This window comes from Falco punctatus, assembly GCF_963210335.1.
Source record: "Falco punctatus genome assembly, chromosome: 6".
NCBI classification, from domain to species: Eukaryota; Metazoa; Chordata; class Aves; order Falconiformes; family Falconidae; genus Falco; species Falco punctatus.
The window spans coordinates 82,116,975-82,137,309 of NC_137585.1; the positions used below are offsets into that span (position 1 = coordinate 82,116,975).

Sequence of the window (20,335 nt, forward strand, 5' to 3'; positions counted from 1 at the left end):
GATGCTGCCATTAAAAAGGCAGAGGATAAAAAAAAAAAAATTAAAGCTCTTTATTAACTTATCACTAAAATCTACAATATTCCACAAAGCTTACATAAGTCACAGCAACATTACGCTGTTAAGAGGACAGTACAACATTTGTCAGCATCTGTTTATTATCTGCATATGCAATTTATTAGCCAGTTGATCTACAAGATATTATTTACCACAGGCAAACTGGATACTGTGCTTTTAGGAAACCTGCATAGAAATGTTTTGATGTTTCTTTTATTTTGGATGTATTTACAAAAAGGATTTCTATGTGTGTTAGCAATAAATAATCCCAATATTCAAAATGTCAGTGCTCATGCACACACCGACAAGATGGTCGCATGCTTTAAAAATATTATTTACAGTACAGTCTCCTTCATAGCCCTCTCCCTAATAATAGCAGAAAGTGCATTTTCTTCTATAGTCTTTCTCCTTTCCTTTTGTTTTCATTTAGTCTTGCTTCTGAGGGATACAGCCTTCCATCTCAACAACTTCTGGCCAGCCTTCATACTTGTTTGTGTCTTTGTTGTTCTTTATATGCTATAAATAGAAAATATCAATCTATTGTTAACATAAAGTCATTAATCCTTTTGCTTTAACTCACAAATTTAAAAGACATTTTATTTGTTTATTTTCAGGCCACGGACAAAGAGGAGACATCACTATCAGCCTCTTGTGCTTTGTATTAAGTACAACAATCTCTCAGTATTCAACACAACGTAACTTGTTTAGACAAGTGTATGCTAAAAACAGTTAAGCCATACCAGGAAAACATTTTAAAAAATTGTTTTAGATGTTTATTTAGGAAGACAGACAAGCAAGGGAAAGACCAACTGCATTACAACATGAACCACTAGGAAAATATATATGAGGATACTAAATTTACAAGGCACTGAGAGGGAACAGTTGGATTTTTGAAGAACATTATTTAATGTTGAATGTTCGCCTTTTTTAAAAATTAGAAGTTTATGTTTCTACCCAGCAGCCATCTGCAGTCAGGCAAGACATGGCTGCCTCCGAGAGTTTGTCACTGCTCCTGCACTAGTTCCCACTCCCTTGCAAAGCTGGTAGAAAAGAATGTGCCTTCCATATTGTCCTAGTACAAAGCTACCTTTACCGGTAATTAAAGGCAACAATGACATACAGAATTGTAACAGCTGAAGTACGGGAACATACTCAATTTCATGAATTTTGCTATGGCAGCAATAATTTTTGACAGAATAGCAAAGTGAACAGTGGGGAACGCCAACACCTTAACTACCACTTACCTTTGGGAGGTCTACCATTGTTGCTAGTACATCTAAAATACAAGCATTAGGCACTAAGTTTTGAATTCTTCAGTTCAACTGGATTTATTAAGAAGATAAATTACCCAGTTATTGGGTTAATAAGATCTAGCCCATATAAGATTTTTTTTCTTATTTCTGAATCACCAAAGAATCTTTTTGTACATTTAAAAGGAGGCGGCTAGTCAAGGAATAAATTTGAAAATAACAGTGTGTCACTACTGCAATAGATACCCATCTTGAACAAATGCATGGTATTTATAAAACATGCTATGCCTTCATTAATGTAAGCTGTTAAATTCCAGTAGAGCTATAGAATCACAGACCTGTTCAAATGGACTTTTGGTCTTAATTCCTTTTCCACCGCAGAAGACCCAGTTGTCTCTAAAGCCAAGGTTAGTAATAGATGTGCTTCCTAAATCAGCGATCAGTTTCCGTGCTTCCTCATTAAGCCTTGAGCAAAACAGAGTTCAGTATGTGAATAAAATACATGCCCTTACGGCTTTCGTTGTTCAATGGACCATTCCCGCTTTAATCTGATTAAATATAGTTTAAGTCAGTCAGTATTGGACAAGATCTTTCAAAATCAGATAAAGCTAGTTCTAAAATCACCTGATCTAATGAGCACTGCTCTTTAATATTATAATCTCAATGAACCAGCATACAAACCTATCAGTACATCAACAAAAGCCAAGAACCTTCTCCTGTGAAAATACAGACATACATCTCAAGTCATGTTAGCAATTCTCCTAGAAACTACAAGAGTCAGCTTTTAAAGTACATGTTGTTTGCAGGCTCAAGCTGAAGTCTAGATAAAGCAAAAGCTATTTTAGATTAAAAGAATGAACTAAATATATGAAAGGAAGTCTTGTCTGCTTGGGTCAGTTAAAAATTTAGAATGCTGCCCCACAGCATCGTCCAAGTATGAGATTTTAGTACAGAAGGGAAAACAATTCTGTAGGGTAAGTTATCATTCCAAAACCTCCAAATAACAGCTCTTTATTTCTTTCTTTCAGTTACTGCATTTGCTCGATCACTAAAAAGATACACAACTTCTGATTATTACTACTTACTGAGATATAATTGTATGACTGACTTAAGCTAAAATTATGAAAATTACTAAAGTACTTTGGAGGTTTTTTGCATAATGCACACTCCCAAGTTTCTAAAACATTAGGGCAGCTTATATTTAATTAAAAAAATAATTACCTTTTAAACATATTGGTTCTTCATAATTTTAATGGTTTTCAAGAACATTTATGATTGCCATCAACCCTCAGCGGTAAGGTTTTGGCTAATTATGTCATATCACTAAGAAGCAGTAGTTCCTGGCTGTCAGCTTGAATGGGCCAAATTCACCTTCTTGGTTAGCTGATATTTTATCTACATACAAGCTCTCAAAAACATCAGCTGTGACAAGATTATTGAAACTAACTAACTACTTATTATCTAAAACATCAAAGAAGAAAGGAAAATGAGCAAAAAGAAAAGTTACAGAACAAGTGAACAGAGCAAACAGAAGATCCAGCCTTGGCATAAAGCAGCGTTAAATTGCTTCCTTCTCCTAAAAGCAGTGAACATACAGACACTGAACTATTTGCTGCAAATATTGCACACTGCAAAGTCAGGACTTTGTCATAGGAAAGCTGCTCCTGTATCAAAAATACAAACAAGCTATGGATAACAAATTGTATGAGAAGAGAAAATAACGTACAGAACACATCAGTAAAAAATTAAATATTATTAGAATACCGTAAGAAAAGGAAACCAAAAACCCCTCTATCAGCCAAAAAAAATTAAAAAGTGGGTACAAATGCTAGGAGAGCACGTAGAAACCTACAGGGTCTTCAGGAACCATATAGCAATTGCTAATTAGTCAACTATTAGTCTCTAGATTTTCAACACTTGTGATATTTCTGCTAAAGGGTTCGCATGGTTTAACAGGACAAGGTCTAATTTATTGTTTCTCTATTGCTGGGATCACAAAAGCAACACCTAACAGTCCTCTATGTAAATACATACATAACCCATTACACCTGGTTAGTTTTAACTCCATCTTTGTTGTCCCCAAATCATATCAGCATTATAAAACTAATAAGCTGAAAGCATAGCTTCAAATCCATCATCTTGGAAGAACAAAACTTTATGAAAAGTCATTTTGTGATAAAGAATGCTTTTTTTTTTCCCCCTCAGTATAAAACAGCATTTAAAAGCTTAAGCAGTATTTGCTGTATAAATAAATTACATACTTGGTTGCACCATCATCATATGTTCCCATTAACACTATTGTTCCATCTTGGATGGACTTCAGAAATTCAATAAATGGTGCCACATCTGAAAAGAGAGAGAACACAAACCTGTTTAATAACATCCTATATTTAAACACCTGCAATGCCTTCCTGTGAAAACACTCCTTTTAAGAATATTGGTAAGTGTACTTATAAATTTACACAAAGATGCTAAGCGGAAGAAAGGTGAAACGCATTAGAGAACTTTTACATTTATAGAAAGGGTTTCATCCATATTGTGTGAAGACATAACCACAAGTGGGAACTACTCGGGAGAACAAGTGCATTTGTTTAACCAAACCATTCCCTCCCACCTCAACTATTTGTGTTTCTTTAAAGTTGCACTTTCATCACAATTACAAAGGTAGAGGTGAAGCACACCCTTAACTATCACCTTAAACCACCACACGAAATGGAGATGGAACCTGGGGTAGGGAGGTGCGGAAGGGAAAAATAAAAGTTAAAAAAAAAAAAAAAAAAAAAAGGCATTTATTTCTCTCTAACCAGCTAAGGTAACTGCACCTACCTCCTCCCCACATGTCAAAGAATTTAGTGTCTAATGGTTCTCCTGTTTTGCCTGGAGAAAAAGAAATATTTGGTGTCATCAAATAGAGCCAAAATTATTTTAGAGACAACGTGCCCAACTCTTCTTAATGACTCTTTCAGATGAAGTGCTGCAGAAGACACCATATAAATCAATTACTATGGTAACTTTTATCTTTTATGAAGATTGCTCCTTAAACAGCATAGTAGTTCGTGAAAAGGTGTAGGAAAAGGTAAGGGCGGGGGAGTGGGGAAGAGAAGCAGCAAACTTGTATTTTATATTTCACTTGAAGCAAAATGGAACAAAAAGCCCACAGCCTCTGAAACCAATAAAGTGAATTCACTTCATATATTTGCTTTTTTAAAAAAGTTGTTTTTGCAAAAATAGATAGTACAGCTATAGGTTGCCTTTAGTGACATATGAAAAGTAAGAAAGATTAGAAATTACACTGCGTGTTTTGCTACAGACTGGAAATTCTTGGTCAATTTAAACATCCAGAACAAAGAAGAAAGTGAATGAAATAGTAGTTTCATTAGCTGCTTGCTTTTTTTGTTGTTGTTTTTACTATGCTGTCGACAAACACTGAAGTAAGGTAGACCGGGGTTTTTTAATGCATACTTTCATTTAAATTTTGAAAGACAGGGAGAAAGACTGGCAGCTATATAATACAGAGGTAAGTATTTTGGTTTTGAACAGATTGAGACAATTTAGGAGGACAAAATAGGATTAAGGCAAGTATTGTTCAAGTCATGCTTCAGATGACATAAACCTGAGTACAGTCCAAAAGCAACATGAATTTATATTGCAGTGAAATGACAAAGTGCTATCTCAGTGCTACAAGGAATTGCTTCCTACACATTAAAGACAAATCTGCCAGTATTGACATTCAGTTCAGCTTTCGAGGTGGCACACAGGTCAGTGTGTTTGGTTTTGACGGAAGAATCCTGAACACAATTAAATAACATGACATATTTAGGCAAAAGATCTATAGATATGGATTAATCAAATATACTGATTTCAAGCTAGAAAATAATAAGCTGATCTTTCCACGTAGTAACAGAACTGTCAAGCAAGTTTCACTGAAAAGAGAGCAAGAGAAGAATTCCGTTTACACGGCTTTATTAGTAATGGCAATGCACAAAGTGCATTAGGAATTTATCTCATATATCACCGAGACTGTCACCACACAGCACTCCACTATTGTTATTAGATGTTTTTAGAAACAAAAATGTAGGTTTTCTGCTAACAAAAAGGTTTAAGTGCCAAGATCTGAAACTATCTCAGTGTAAATATGACTAATATTTCCTTTTCTTCTCCTGCTTGCCTTTCACCATCTCAGTATTTCACCTTAAATTTCAGAAAAAAATTGAAAATTAAGACAGTCTGCTCACTCAAAATGTCACTTACCGTTGACCAAGGCCACATTTATTCCTCTGCCAACATTATTTTTAACTCCACTCATTAAACTGAAACAAAATAAACAATTTTATTTTTAATAGGACAACTTACTGATGTGAAATATTTCTGGGTTTTAGATAGGATCTATCAAATTGTGAAAGATACAGTTGAAAGACCATTCATGAGTTACTTAAATAAAGCAAAATCTCCTTGAACTAACCTGTGTGCTCTTATGGCACCACTGAATCGAGAACAATAGAGTAAATATTCCCAGCTGTATTCATTTCATTTGATCGCTTAATCATCTTTGTTTCAGAGTACATGTGTGTGTATATTAAAAGTGTCATAAAAAAAATAAAAGTGCTGTTAATGTAGTTAAGAAAATTCCCTGCAGTTAAAAAGCCTGAAACAATAATTTTAGGAGCTTAGCACAGTCACATAACCAACATTTTAAGCTTTTTTGTAAGCGCATGATGAACAAAAATGTGTCAATGAGTTTAAAAGCTAACTGAACAGAGGCATTTTAAATCAATATTGCAGCATCACATACGAAAGTCAAAGCAGCTATCTACTTGTACCTATAACAGGACACCTAAATCCAAGAAAAAGAGTAAATACACTGATGTGATTTTAAACAAAAGTTGAATATAATCTTGAAGTACAGCTACACATTCCAACAAAACTGTCACAATCTATTGACACCAATTACTTGGCAAAACTCAAAGTAGCAAAGGAGCTGGAGAGAAGAGATGCACTGTGAAATGGAAGCCTTCCAGAGCTGTAAAGAATGTGAATTCTTCACGGGAATGTGAAGACCTGGCCAGGATGCTGTGCTGCCATGGGCTGTGGTGGGTGTACCACTCCAGTGAGAGGAAGCTTCCAGACCTCCTCATCCCTTTTCACTGGTACTGTGTAAAGAGATCTGTTCTGCCGCCAGGCCCCAAATATCCCAGCATTAACATTTTGAAGCTAGGAGTAAAAGAGTTAACATACACAAGGTGAAATAGGACTAAGGGTTGAAACAATTACATAATTAAGATGATGAAGTCTTCAGCTGAGATTCATGAAAGCACCACTGCGTAAGCATATAGGTGCATATATCTCATTAATTACAAACACATTCTAACAGATGCTTTAATCCCATTCTGATCAAGATTTCTTTAACCTCTGTAGCTTGCTCTAGGAAGGGGCTGCAGATGCGCACAATCCTGTTATGTTCAAAACTTTTTTCACATTTCTTCTGCAATCATATGGTTGTCAGGTCACGTCTGAACATCTATTCTAAGCAAAGTTTCGGAAGGACCACATCCTTACATACACAACTGCAACATCAGTTTTGTCATGGTAACTTAATAGTGACAGGCTAGAAACAAGAAACGGTCTATCACAGAAGTATGACAAAAACTGTCCTCTCTGATGCTATCTTTTGCATCCAGGATGAAGACAGAAGGCAAAATTTAAAGGAATGTTGAATTTAATAGACAGCTATCAGGAACAGACTCAGTATTAACTAGTTCAGAGATGCCATGAAAGATTACAGGTTAATGGCAACTCTTGGCAGAGTGACTTCGGTTGTAAAGAATTTGTAATCAGAGATGAAAGAGTCCATATTCTTCTGTCAGTCCTCTAAGTCATACCATCTGCCAAAAAATTCTGATTAAAATTAAAACTCTTAATTCAATAACTTCCAGAACAGAAGACTTGAAATTTTCTAGTTAGTAGGGAACTCCAGAAGTATTTCAGCCACTGGAGGATCATTTCTGCTCTGATCACATGACTTTCATGTCACATTTAAGCATCCGTTATACAATATATATATATTGTATATGTACATGTATATATACAATAAAAACAGATGGGAAATAAAGACTGAAAACATAAATGAAAAAAGGCAATGAAGTTCTGAACACATTCCTTTGCTCATATAAACTTTAGTGGACATTTCATTTACCAAAAAGAGTAAGAACTTCCCTTTATTTTAACTACAAAATTCTCTGTAAATAAATGCCAATCAAAAAATACCCTATACTGGGGTGACTAGACACTGAAAATCCACAGGTACATAACAAAAGTTATAACGGATTTCAGACAACAAAAAAAATTCCTGCAAATATGAATACAAGAATTATTAGTTATTAAAGGAATGTAGCGCAACATTCCGCTACAAGGCTACTGCGGCAGTCTTGGAACTGGCTTCTTAATAGAAGTAAAACTGCATGGAGAAGTTGCTAGTAAAGTATAGTGATGTCACTCCTTCTCCTAAAAAGCCCATGAAGTAGCAGCTACAGTATCTAACATTTTGATGATGACTACAGTATGTTTTTTTCTAATTTGAATTATGTCCTTCCAATATAGAACAAGGCTATAACTGAATTCCTATACAGCAGAATTCCTATTCCACTCCAAAATACCTATGTAATTAAAAACTGAGAAATTAAATGGATTTTGAATTATATTAGCACCTTTAGTGCTCTCATAAACCAAGTGACATCTTTATGTTTAATACACAGCAAAAACCCTACACTGTAAATATCATTGACGAATGTTAAAAATTTGTCCCTGCTTCCTTGTCTTGGGGGTATACAGAAGAATACAAAGCAATCAGAAGAAAGCATTTTGCAGGAGCAAGTTCACAAAATATCGCTAAAAAAAAAGAAAAAAAGACCTACTGAAGAGGACATCTGTTACTTTAGAGCTCTGAGATGCTACACTTTACACACTCGAGACAGCTCATGCGCTGTCACAAACACAGCAGGCTGTAATGTGACGGTTTTCTCACAGGAGGGCAACCGTTCATCAGTTTCAGAATTCTTCCAACAATCTATAATCAACAAGTTATGGGAGCTTTTGAAAGAGAAATGAAACATCTTGCAAGCAAAGCAGGAGATAATAGAAGATTAATAACATTTTCGGGTGTACATCTAAATAGACATGACAAGTCCTGTTCAAAGGAATTTGGAAAGATTTTTCCCAAGGGAAACTGGACTTCAGACTCCAATAGCTGTGTACTAAAGTGCACACTAGTATTAAAAGAATAAAAGATTTCCTGCCAGCAACTACTTTCTTTTCGTCAGTTTCTTCAGTGAAATATCCAGTAGAGGATTATTTTTTGGACAGAAACAACAATCTCCTCAGCTCATCAGTAAGTGACACCTTAAAAGAAAAAAAAAAAACAAACAAACAAAAAAACCCCACAAACAAACAAAACCCAAACCCTACAATCCTGAAGTTAAAATATTACTCGCACTCCCACAACTTTTAGTCAGTGAATCACCCTAAGTCTTCACAGATATGAAGCTTCCTAGCAAGCAGAATAAGAAGGTAGCAAGTTTTGTTACACCAACAAAAACACCATATAGAGAGATTAGATGAGACCATCCAAGGTCATGGAGCAAATCGGTAAGAATGGAAAGCAGAACCTAGCAGCTTTTAGTTAGTATGTGTCATCCGTGAGCTCGTGCTCACTTTGCATGTGCTCCCCAAGTACATGCTCATGCTCCGCTACACACATACTCCTACACAAGAGAGCAAGCTTGAGCTAAGTCAACTGCACGTAAGAACGCCTTGAAATCTGAATGGTGCTCGTGTTTCTGCTAATAATGCAAAGTGAAGAAGCTGTACATGTTTAGTTGTCAGCGAAAAAGATCCCGTTTCAACTTCACTACATCTTAATTGCTAGTTAGTGCTAAAAATACCATCATTTAAGATCATTTAAGACTAATCTTACAGAGTTACTTTACCGAGTAAAGTGATGGAAAATGTAAACCAATCCTTTTTATTGTCTTGTAGATTAGTTATCCTGTTTACTATATTACATAGGGTTATGTTGTTCACAGTGAAGTTGCCATTTGCTCCAGAATTCATTAGCACTAACTGCTGTACACGCCATCTGAACCACTGTTACTAACACAGCGTGGGATGAACAGCTAAACTGGAGTAGTTTAAATGCAAATGAAAGCAAAGGCTTGTAAGGGTGACTGATATGAAAAAAAAAAAAATCTCCTTCCAGTAACGCTAACATCATGTCTTTTCTGACATATGACATGCAAAATTGAGTGGATAGATGATGCTATACGAAGCTGCACACTCTGGGTGACAGTAAGCAGGAACAACCTAAGAGCAAAGAAACAGGCTAAAAAAACCCTATTAATATTGCTATTATGGGGATTACTGAAAGGTATTCAATATTCTAGACACAGTATTACTGATAATACTGTGTTAAAAATATGGTTATAAACAGGACAAACTCAAAACCAAACTGTGTTTCAAGAGTTCCTTTCCTCATTTTACAATTATTTTAAGTTTATTGAAGTTTATTAAAACTTTAATTAGCATCAGCACAATTAAATAATGACTGATCATTAATATACTATTTTTCCCTTTTATTTTTTCTTTTTAAGTTATCCCTTAAAGAAAAGTGGAAAATATGTCCTGACATTGGTACTATGGAAATAGACAGTTTATAAGATGACTTGAAAAAGACAATTCCACAGCACGGTTTTAGCTATGACCTTCAGTTAGAGGTATCAACAGTGATTACTTAAAAATACAATTCTTCGCAGAATTACTATTACAGCCACAAGAACATGTTGCTTGCAGGCAAGTTTGCATCTGGCCTGACAAAGACGAACTAATACTTAAGTCTGTAAACTGGAAGGTGTCAGCTATCTTGCATGTATTAAAATACCATACATTTCTGCATTTACTGCCAAGTATTAAGTATACTTCATCAGAGATTAAGTTATAATGCAATATAATTTTTTCATGTGGTCAAACCGTTGGCAAAACAAAACCTACGAAGCATCATTTAAACTACTTATTTTGTCTGCAAAGGGATCCAAGGCAGCATCTGAAAAAGATACTTGGAGACAACAGGTAAAAATACTTACACATTATCTTCTACACAAATTTTAGGTCCAACTACATTCGCTGCTCCACTTGCCATTTTGAATGCAAAATGCTTTTCAGGACAAGCTTTAGAGATCCCACATTTGTATCTTGGAGGTTTTGTAGCTTTCAAAGGGAAATAAAACAGGATTTTAGCCACAGGTAAGCTCACAAAGAAATACTAGTTTTCTGTACTAATTCAAGGAAAAGAGCAAAGACAAACATTATCTCATCTTCAGTTTCATAGCAGCTTAAAATAATCTAGGTTTCTGCGCTACCTCATTATTCTGCTTTTTATTCTCACCCTGCTGCTTGCTCTGGCACTGTCATCAAAAGCCACAAAATAAAACTACAAGTGAAACGCTAGCAAAAAAGACTTTACCAGAAATTTAGGAAAGTCAGGAAAAGATGAAAATTAGTTTCTGATTGCATTTAAAGTATTTAAAGTGTAATTAAGACTTTAACTATGAAAATTCAACAGTCTTTCCATTATTAGTGAAAGCAAGTCACAGCAGTAACACATGCATATGAACACTCACAGCGTGCAGCTGCATCCAGTGCTGATCTGGCTAAAATGCAGAAAGAAAATTTTTACAAGATGTTACTATTAAAGTGTCATCTGCTATAAAATATCCTATTAATTTAAAACCTTTCAGTACTCCTATAATAACAGGCCGGTTGAAATGAAGTATCAAATAAATCTGAACATTATGTTCCCGATATAAAACATTAACCTTTACACAACAGAAGAATGAAAGTGATCGGGAACCACATTTAGAAGCACTGCCTTAATTTATGACACTCCGATTAACACATGGAGGTATAAGACCACCGGGGATTTGTGGAGGTGTGGGCGGTGAAGCTAAATTAGTACTCTTCTTACAGCTTTACCAGGACAGGGGTTTCTTCCACCTAACACTGGCAGCCCGCAACTCAAGTGCATTTGAACCCAACCACGGATGAGTCCCTTTCCTGTGATAGCAAGAGACACCAGTGACCTCATCATGCACATATCTATAATATATCTGTCAATATTTAATGAAATCTGTGTCTCTTCAATGATTATTTAAAGATGCCTCTGGTGACAGGTTCAGATGTCAGCTTACACTGTAGCAGCCTGGAGTTAAACAGCATGAACCCTGCCCATGTACCTAAAATTGTTTTTTTGTAATGAAAAATCCCTTTAAAGATAAAGTTGGTTCAAAACAGACTCTGAATTTTGAGTCACCTCAGCTGCTAATCATTTCCTGTGTAGAACCTGGACACATCTGAAATGTTTTTATTACTGCAAACTCAATTGTACATGGCAGTGTACCTGTGCAAGCAAAAAACCCCACCCAAAATGTAAATTTTGAATTGCTTAAGAAACAGAAAGGCAGAGAGCAGATTCCCAGAACCATCGTTCAAGTCACCTAGTCTACAATTCCAGACTAAGACTGTAAGTACCAGTAAACAGAGAAAAACAGGTAAAACTACGCATACTTGGCAGTCAAAAGAATCAAACTGATTAAGAGAGTAGGTTAAATATTTAATACAGAAAATAATACAAATATTATATATGTATAAGATATATATATAACAAGGACACACATTAAAAAGAAACATGGAATTCTTAAGTGTAAGAGTCTAAAATCAAGCTTAAAGCAAAATGAATATGATATTCTTGATTAAGGCTCAAGTATGTATTAATAGATGTTCAGAGAAAACAAAGTCATCACTTACCAAATATGTGTCCTAAGTTTGCATCCATTTTTATTTCAAACACTTGAGATATGACATAAAATGTCAATAAAAATATTGCTATGACTACTACCAACTTTGCAGCACCTATTCAGAAACAAAGAAAAGTTTCAAAAAATTACCTGCAAACAGTAACATTAAGTTTACCGAAATTAACTACATGACACATGTATCAGATTACATTAATGGGAACTCAGAAATAGGATGGTCATTCGTGGACTCCCTAAACGGAAGTAATCTGCAAGAAATGGACAGCATAATGTGCCATAATAAAGCCCATCGGGTTACCATACCAAATACATGCCCCGCTCCCAGCTTTCTCCAGCTTCGTGTTTGTCTGACACCAGAGCCCACCAATTCAGCTCAGCAGCTAGGAGAAACCGGGGACTTTTCCATGGAAATCCAGCTTAACAAAATTAACTAAGCTGATCTAACTTGCAAAAAGGAAATTACAAAAGGGAAATTCCTACCTCCCCCCATTCCACTTCCCTGTTCTTAACCATGTATACCTTCTTCCTCACTGTTCACAAATACTCTCCCCACCCAAACTGAGTTACCTCCACTTCAATGCATGGTCAAGACTGAGCGATTAGGGATCCGTTCATATACCGTAGGCTGGCTGCTCTGGCCAGTCAGGTCTGAGCATTACTTTAAAAAAAAATCCCAAAACCCAACCACACAACAAAAATAAAACCTGCCTCATCTCCTTTTCAACAAATTTAAATTACCAACCTTCAAAAAAGTGAATTTGAAGACGCAAAAGAGCTAATTTTAAAAGTAATAAAAAGCAGTACCTCTGCCTCCCCCCACCACACACACCCCCTTTTAATATGTTGAAGCCTCAGGTAAGCTTGACGTTTTCCAAGCCTAAGTTCCTCCAGTTCTGAGCAGTCAAACTATCGCCTGGGAGAGGGGCTGGAAGCACACAACCACGGCATTTTACATCTGAATAGAAAAACTAGGTGTATGTGGTACTGCCATGAACCCCACCGTTTTTAGCATTATTTTCAATAGATTTTTACAGAATACTCCACTCTCAGCTTGTTGTAAAATACTAACTGACTGAGAGTAGAAATTAGGTGAGGAGGTCCCGGATCAACATCCAACATCGTGCTTTCCTGTCTCACCGTGGTATGTCAAACTATTTGGAAGAAGCAACCTTAGAGCATACTTCCATTTCTTACATTGCCAGCCAAATAAACCCTTCAGAAAAAAAACCAAATATAGGTACTCCTGTAAGATCTCAGACTGCTGCTGTGACGGGCTGTTCAGAAAATCTTAAAATAGACAGACTGCTCAGCCTTCAAAAGGCTGAGAGATGTTAATCAATCCTTCCAAATAGCTAAAATTAAAAAAAAAAAGGGGGGGGGGGGGGGGTGTATAGAAAAAGGAAAGAAAGATGAAGTAAAAAAAACAAAGCTTTTTTTTTTTTTTGCTTGTAGTTCAGTTGTCTTCAACCACTCTCCCTTTTCATATGTGTGAAAAAACAACCACAACGCAGATGCAAACTTAATTGTAAAATACTATGCTGGAACTCCAAAAGGTATTGCACTTGAAGGGAAATGAACCACGTGTAAGCACTAAAGAAAACAGATTATCTGAGCATACATTAAGAAGTGGAGAAAAGGTTTTCACAACAACACTGCTTACAAAGACATCGTGCTACCAGAGCTTGGAATGTGTCATCTAGCAAGTGGCACTTGGAGAGCATGTTCTTTCAGCAGATAGTAGGAGAGACGAACAAGAACTCAGTCTGAGTACCAACCATCCCCTCCACTCTACATCTTGAGCCTTTCAACTGAACTGTGAGCACTCCCTCTAAGGGAGAAGTACGAGATCTCCCAGAAAATTCTTCTAGCACTTGAACCAAAACTAGCCTGTTTCTTGCAGATTAAACATTCTACAGGAACTGCCATATCTTCTTTGTCTGTGGGTTTTGGCAACAAAAGTAGCTAGATGGAAGAAAAAAACCAAAACCAAACAAAAAGAAGAGGTTTGGAAAAGTAATTTTCTAGATGATTTAGCCATCTTCTAAAAATTGCAGCATTTGCCAGTTCTTTATCAGATTTACTTTAGCAGGTTGCTCCCAGTTATACATTTTGAGGTTAATAAAACAACTTTAGAAACAGTGACAAAAATCAGGACTAATTTAATGTATTAAGAAGGTTAACATGCAACTCTTGGAAAAGAGGGTGTCATTCTCCCCTAGGAGAGCCAACTAGTTGCTCCTTCTGCAAGGTAACACTACAACTATCGATAAAAGCACGATGCAGCAGAAACTCAAAACCATTCAATTGCCACACAGGCTATTCTACTGCAAGGAAACGTCAAAAATAATATTTTATTGCCGTGTTATATTGGCAAAGATCTTTTCACAGCCACTATACCTTCTGTCAAGTAGACTCACTTTCTCAAACCCTTACAACAGTAACTTACCTCCATGAAAAGGCTTTTATACCTTTCAACCTCCCGGTAACCATTCAGGAAGTTTCACACACTCTTATAACAGTCCATAGCACTTTTGATCGAGGTGTGAAGCATGGAAAAAAGTTGCTTAAGACATTAACTGGCTATTTCCTTATTCCTTCATCATCTTGCTGAATTAGCAGTCAAAGTATGTCAAGTCATGGCACCTTAATCAGTCACTGCAGATCAGCTGAAGCGTTTTAACCAGCTGCTTGCTCTTGGACTGTCCCAAATTCCAAAATGAGTTTCATTAAAGATCAATTAAAATGCAACAGCAGTGCCTGTTATGCCAGTTAAGGTTATTTTAAAGCCATACGGTCACAAGTTGTTAATGCTGTTTATAGCACTTGTTTCACAAGCGGCAAAAGTCTGATTTTACTGAGCATACTTACCCGCTATTCTCATGTTTAGTCTTCAGCCAACACTAATGACACTACTGCATCAAAATAGCCACCTAGGGGAAAAAAAAGGCACATAATTGTAATTACAGCCAAATAAGCAAAAACCAACACAGATTTTTCTGGCCAATAACATTAATTACTATCACCCTGAATATCTAATTCTTAACACTCACAGTAAAGGGATGAGACTTAAAATGGATTTCTGATGTATTGCTTTCATTTGCTACTCCACAAAACAACTGTTTTGAAAAAACGTTAAATTAATTTAATCAAATCCGCTACAAATTCCATTATACTTTCAACTCTTCAATCTGCAACGTAAGTATTTAATAGTGCTATGTACAAGCAGTCTTTGATTTCCTAAACTATGCGATAAACATCAACAACTCCATCTGCATTGCTTCAAAATCCTAGCAACTTTCAGATACAAGTTATTTGGTAATATAACCTAGCAAACTATGCATTAAAGAGAGAAAGATTAAAGTATTTTGGCCTTTAGGATACTGCATCAACTGCACTCAATGAAACTAGAAGGAGGTTATCCTAATACTTTAATCTGCACATTACAGAATTGTAATACATTTGCCACTCATGGCAGCATTCAGAAGATTCACGTGATTGTCAATGCTGACAGAAGCACCAGCCTAGAACTGAGACTATTTCAGAACAAATTGAAAATCATCACCTATGAGCAAACAACACATAAGCACACGAAAAACTTTCTTCCTGAGAAGAGCTTGCCACCACAAAGTCAGGACAGGCCACAAGCTACACAGACTGCTCAAAGGCTACTGCATTCTCAAGCAACCCCTTGTCCCTGGACTGTAGCAGATCTCTTGCCCTCTGCCTGCAGAGCCACAGCTGCTGCTGGCTCTGCACCACGGTTATGTTCTGCCCACACTGCACGGAGCCTGAACATCATCTTTCTCAAGTTTCCCCCCCCCCCCCCGCTCCCAATTCAAGAAGCACAGAGCAAAGACGACCACCTGCAGCCACTTGACACCCTCAGCACTGACACGGTGTCTATGCAAATCAGGTGTGTCAAACATTGTAATCTTTACTAATGAAATACAACATATCTATTAGAAACACAGTAATTTGTTTTAGAACATTTAAGCAGACTAAGCATGTAAAAATTTCTTTTAAATTAACTAAAACTAGAATTTGCTCAAAAACATTATGCTACCTGAACTGTTCATCTCATTGCTTCTATTCTTATCATCATAAGAAAAAGCCCTCAGTTACTTTCAAAAATACAAGGCATTCAGACAAATCACAGTCTGTAATCAGTATTTCCCTTCTGTATTAAACCCCCCTATTTCTAAGTTTGTATTTTGCTGCATAAATACATTTAATATGGAAAAAAACCCCAACTACTGGCATTCAGGGATCTTGCTGGATCATCTACATTAAGGCCAAATTTGAAATCACATAATGAACTACCATTCTAATCCAAGTAGCTGTTCCTACGCCCCCATCACAAAAGCTACAGCATCCTTAACACTGCAGTCCTATGATGATTTCAAAAATCACCAAAAACCATTATCTTTAGAAATTATTTGAAAAATTACTGTTATTAAAAGTCAGGAAATGCAAATAATAATTTGGAGATCAAAAAAGTGGATCTCATGGTCTACACTAGGGAGGAGAAACTGACATTAAGCAAACAACCTGTTGCCTTCACTTAACTCATTATTTTTAAGTTCCATGAATTGTGTCCGATCATCTTTGCCACAGACACTGTCATTGTGCTCTGTTGCTTAGAGTTTCCAAGAAAACACCCAGCAGAGAAATAAACCCGAAAAAAACAAATACAAGTATAGAAATACTTCTACTTCATAAGAATTTGAAAACAATCAATGAAGTTTGAAAAGCAGACAAATGTTCTTGAATGCTAAGGTTGTACTACACAGGAAATCACATAGCATATTACAGACATAGTATGTCCATAATATTTATAACCACATATATCACATCCATATATAATACCTTCTTTCAGTGAAAGTCTAGTAGTTATCTGTCTTGTAAGAAGGCAAAAAGAATCTTCCAGGGCAGATAAACTCATTTTATATAACTGTGAACAGAATTATTCTAAGCAACTTCCTCTCCCCTCCCCTCCCCGCCCCAAGAAATATATCAACATTAAAATAAACACTGTCTGTAGTTTGAACAACCACAAGCTTGTTTGAAGCCAGTGCTGGAAAAAAGTTACTTCTTTTACACTATAAACAAAAACATATAATGAGTTCAAGACATGAAAGCAGGAATATGAACAAAATCAACAGAAACTAGAGTGAAATGATCACAATCCAATGTTGACTGCAGAATGCCTTTATCCCAGCACACCCACCCACCTGTGTCTGATTATTATTTGTTGCCATCAGCCAATACATAACAGGTAAGATGCATTTTTAAGTGTGAAATGGTTTTGATTTAGAAGTAGTAAAAATGAGTATGTTACGCCTCAACTTGAAAGGAATTTTAAAAGTGATTTTGATTCTTCGCCTAAATTACAGCATATCAAAAAAATGTGGGGTTGATCTACAGAATAAATACAGGAATTCTACAGTACAGATAAAACATTGCACAGCATTTTCCAGCTGCAAAGGAATAATTTATGAATGCCAAGTCCTCTTCCTATACAGTACTGTCTTAAAGGGTCTTTTTTAATTCAAGACAGAACAGGAATAAAATAGGACAGCCCACGAGCCCTTATGAATACTTATAGGCCATTATCCCCCATTAGAACTCATAATGGGAATTACAGAAGTGATATAAACATGGATTTGGAGTTTCTAAGTGAGTGCTTTAGGATCATTTAAAAACAAAGAACACAGGACCACAACCAAGGTTGCTCAGACTCAGACGCACAAACACTTTTTTTTTCCTTTGACTGCTTTAGGAATGGGCTAAAAAAAACCAAACACTATTTTTCTCCTCTGATATAAGATTCCATCAAGCGGGGCAGAATAATTGCAACTTCAGAACCTTCTTGACTTATGAAAGCCCAGTAATATAAATAATCACTTTATTACTACATTAGCATAATTTATCTTTGCCAGGCAGTACAACAAGCCTCACACCCATCACTTGTCAGAGACTGAGGTAGCAGTGCAGTCTCTAGCAGGGTCTACAGACAGCAATCAGATGAGTACAGCAGAACTCTACACAGATGAAAAGGCCAAGGAGAGCACCAAAAAACAGGCAATAGAGGTGACCAATATCTAGAAGTCAAAGTAAAATGGAAAGTTCTGGGAAGCGTTATACAGTATGTCTGTGAAACATGGATTTTCTTTTCCTGCAGATTGTTTTCTTAGTGCAGAACTTCAGAGGTTTATCAGTCAAGGTCTAAAACTTAGGCAGTAGAAATGAAAAAATCCCACGCATGCAGCACCAAGTGCCTTGAAACAAGAAATGATGTGCAGAAGAACCTAAAGCTGGTGCCTTCAGATGCTGGTTTTCCTTTACACCAAGAGAAGGGAAGCTGTTCTTTCCCAGGGTGGCCTGCTGGAAGGAGAGGTGTGGCAAACTGCAAGTCTGTATCTATTACAGACAGCAGTAAAGGTGTTTTAAGTCAGAACAAATTGTAGTTACAGTAAGCACAGTCAAATACCTGCACAGGGCACACACATTCATTCACAGGATGAGTATCACTGTGAATTTCAGCTATCCTGTTAAACCTCCAATATTCCTATTTGTCAAAGAAATCTTGTGCAACTCTTCATGAGGCTGGAGGAGTGTGCTCTCCTTTTCCTACGACCTCACTCAACGCTAAAGGTGTGGACATGTCCTTTCTCACCAACCACATCTGCTGAAGAGCTTTCTGAGCCTCGCTGCCTGTCATCATCAATTCACAGGAGCCAAATCAGTGGCAAGACGTTCAGACCAGCGACCTCTCTCAACTACATAAGCCATGTCCACACAAAAACACAAAGACATCGTGGTCTACAGGCTAGCAGGGTCAGGTGTCTTGTCAGTAGCTGGCAGATATTTTTCTTACAAGGCTTCAGCAATGCTCACCTTCAGCCAAGCTCAGCTAGCGAGCCATGCTGTTCCAGCGAGATGGTAACATTCCAGTGTGTAAAGCTGTGAAATGGTAGTAAAAAACAAAGATGAAGGGAATGCTTTGTTAAACTGACGTAGAAAGTTTTCTCTGAACCAACAGAACATGACTGACTCAACAATAGGAATAAGAGAAAAATTAGCAGACAGGCAGGAAGCTGGTGCTGTCATATTAGTAAGCTGAGAAACTGTTCTTTCGGCAAAGCCCAGCACATGCATTGCTCAGTCCCTCAAGGATAGGAAGGAAAAGGTAGACATCACACTGAACCAGAGAAGACAAAAAGTTACAAGATTATAAATTGGTTTTGAACGCTGCATATCATTGTCCAGCTCCCTACATGGAGTTGCACATCTGTCTGTGCAGAAAGAGTTATTTATTCTGGATGAAAACTACTAGGGAGTGGATATGCGAAAAGATGGATGGGAGCTGAGGTTACTGGTTGCTTTTTTTTTACTCCACCCACTCTTGTGCATTGTATTTTGTCCCAAGGCAGAGGCAGTTTCCAGATGTTGCAATTTCCAGTGCCAAAGCCATTCCAAGTATCCCTCATGACAGCCAAAATACTATACACAGGGCAACAGAACAGAAGTATAAGAAAAAGAGAAAACAGCAGCTTACATTAAAAAAGGGAAGAGTGAAAAGGGCTTTCCCCCACTCTGCTCTGTGTGAGGATGACAGACAACACAAATCTGACAAATTTAGTGTGTAGGAACCACATAGCAGCTACAGATGTTTTGATACATACTAAAACTAGCTTCAATCAGCGGAGCAGCAGATACTTGCTTTTGGAAGTGACCTGTGTCTCTCAAGGGGACCCTGCCAGGTACTTCACACAGGGAGCTTGTATTATAACTTCATTTAGGAAAACTACGAGTAAATAATCCTGCCAAGCAAATCATCATGTTTTATTAAATAATACAAAGGTTCTAACATGCCAAGACTGAGTTCTTTCAATGTTCATGTATCAGATATGACGGTCATCAAACCAATTTTCTTCCCAGAATCAAGGTGCAAGAGGAAGTTGTATTAAAGTCAGTAAAGTAATTGATAAAATACACACAAATAGTTCTTATTAATATGCCACACTGACACAATACTGAATGAAGTCCAGATTTCAGTCATGAGCTAAATGTAATTCAATTTGGCCAATTCTTTATCAGCCTTGCTCAACAATCTTGCCCAGCAATGGTGCCATGGCATACATGACACTGTGCCCAAGTGACATGTGCCCT

The 20,335-nt window shown here is 36.8% G+C and overlaps 1 protein-coding gene across 3 annotated transcripts in view; it reads right to left on the reverse strand.

The window, feature by feature from the left end:
* Positions 1-29: 29 nt before the first annotated feature.
* The window catches only part of FAM3C (FAM3 metabolism regulating signaling molecule C), a 33,463-nt gene continuing 13,157 nt past the window's right edge, over positions 30-20,335 (reverse strand). The window contains exons 2-10 of one of the 3 annotated variants that reach the window (XM_080393977.1): positions 15,032-15,093; positions 12,156-12,260; positions 10,973-11,002; positions 10,436-10,559; positions 5,556-5,614; positions 4,131-4,181; positions 3,566-3,650; positions 1,643-1,769; positions 30-570 (exon numbers count right to left, since the gene is read on the reverse strand). In XM_080393977.1, coding sequence (XP_080250103.1) covers positions 481-570; positions 1,643-1,769; positions 3,566-3,650; positions 4,131-4,181; positions 5,556-5,614; positions 10,436-10,559; positions 10,973-11,002; positions 12,156-12,260; positions 15,032-15,044 — 684 coding nt within the window. In that variant the 5' untranslated portion in view covers positions 15,045-15,093 and the 3' untranslated portion in view covers positions 30-480. The remainder of the gene's footprint in view (positions 571-1,642; positions 1,770-3,565; positions 3,651-4,130; positions 4,182-5,555; positions 5,615-10,435; positions 10,560-10,972; positions 11,003-12,155; positions 12,261-15,031; positions 15,094-20,335) is intronic. The other 2 variants (XM_080393979.1, XM_080393978.1) reach the window with 2 other exon arrangements.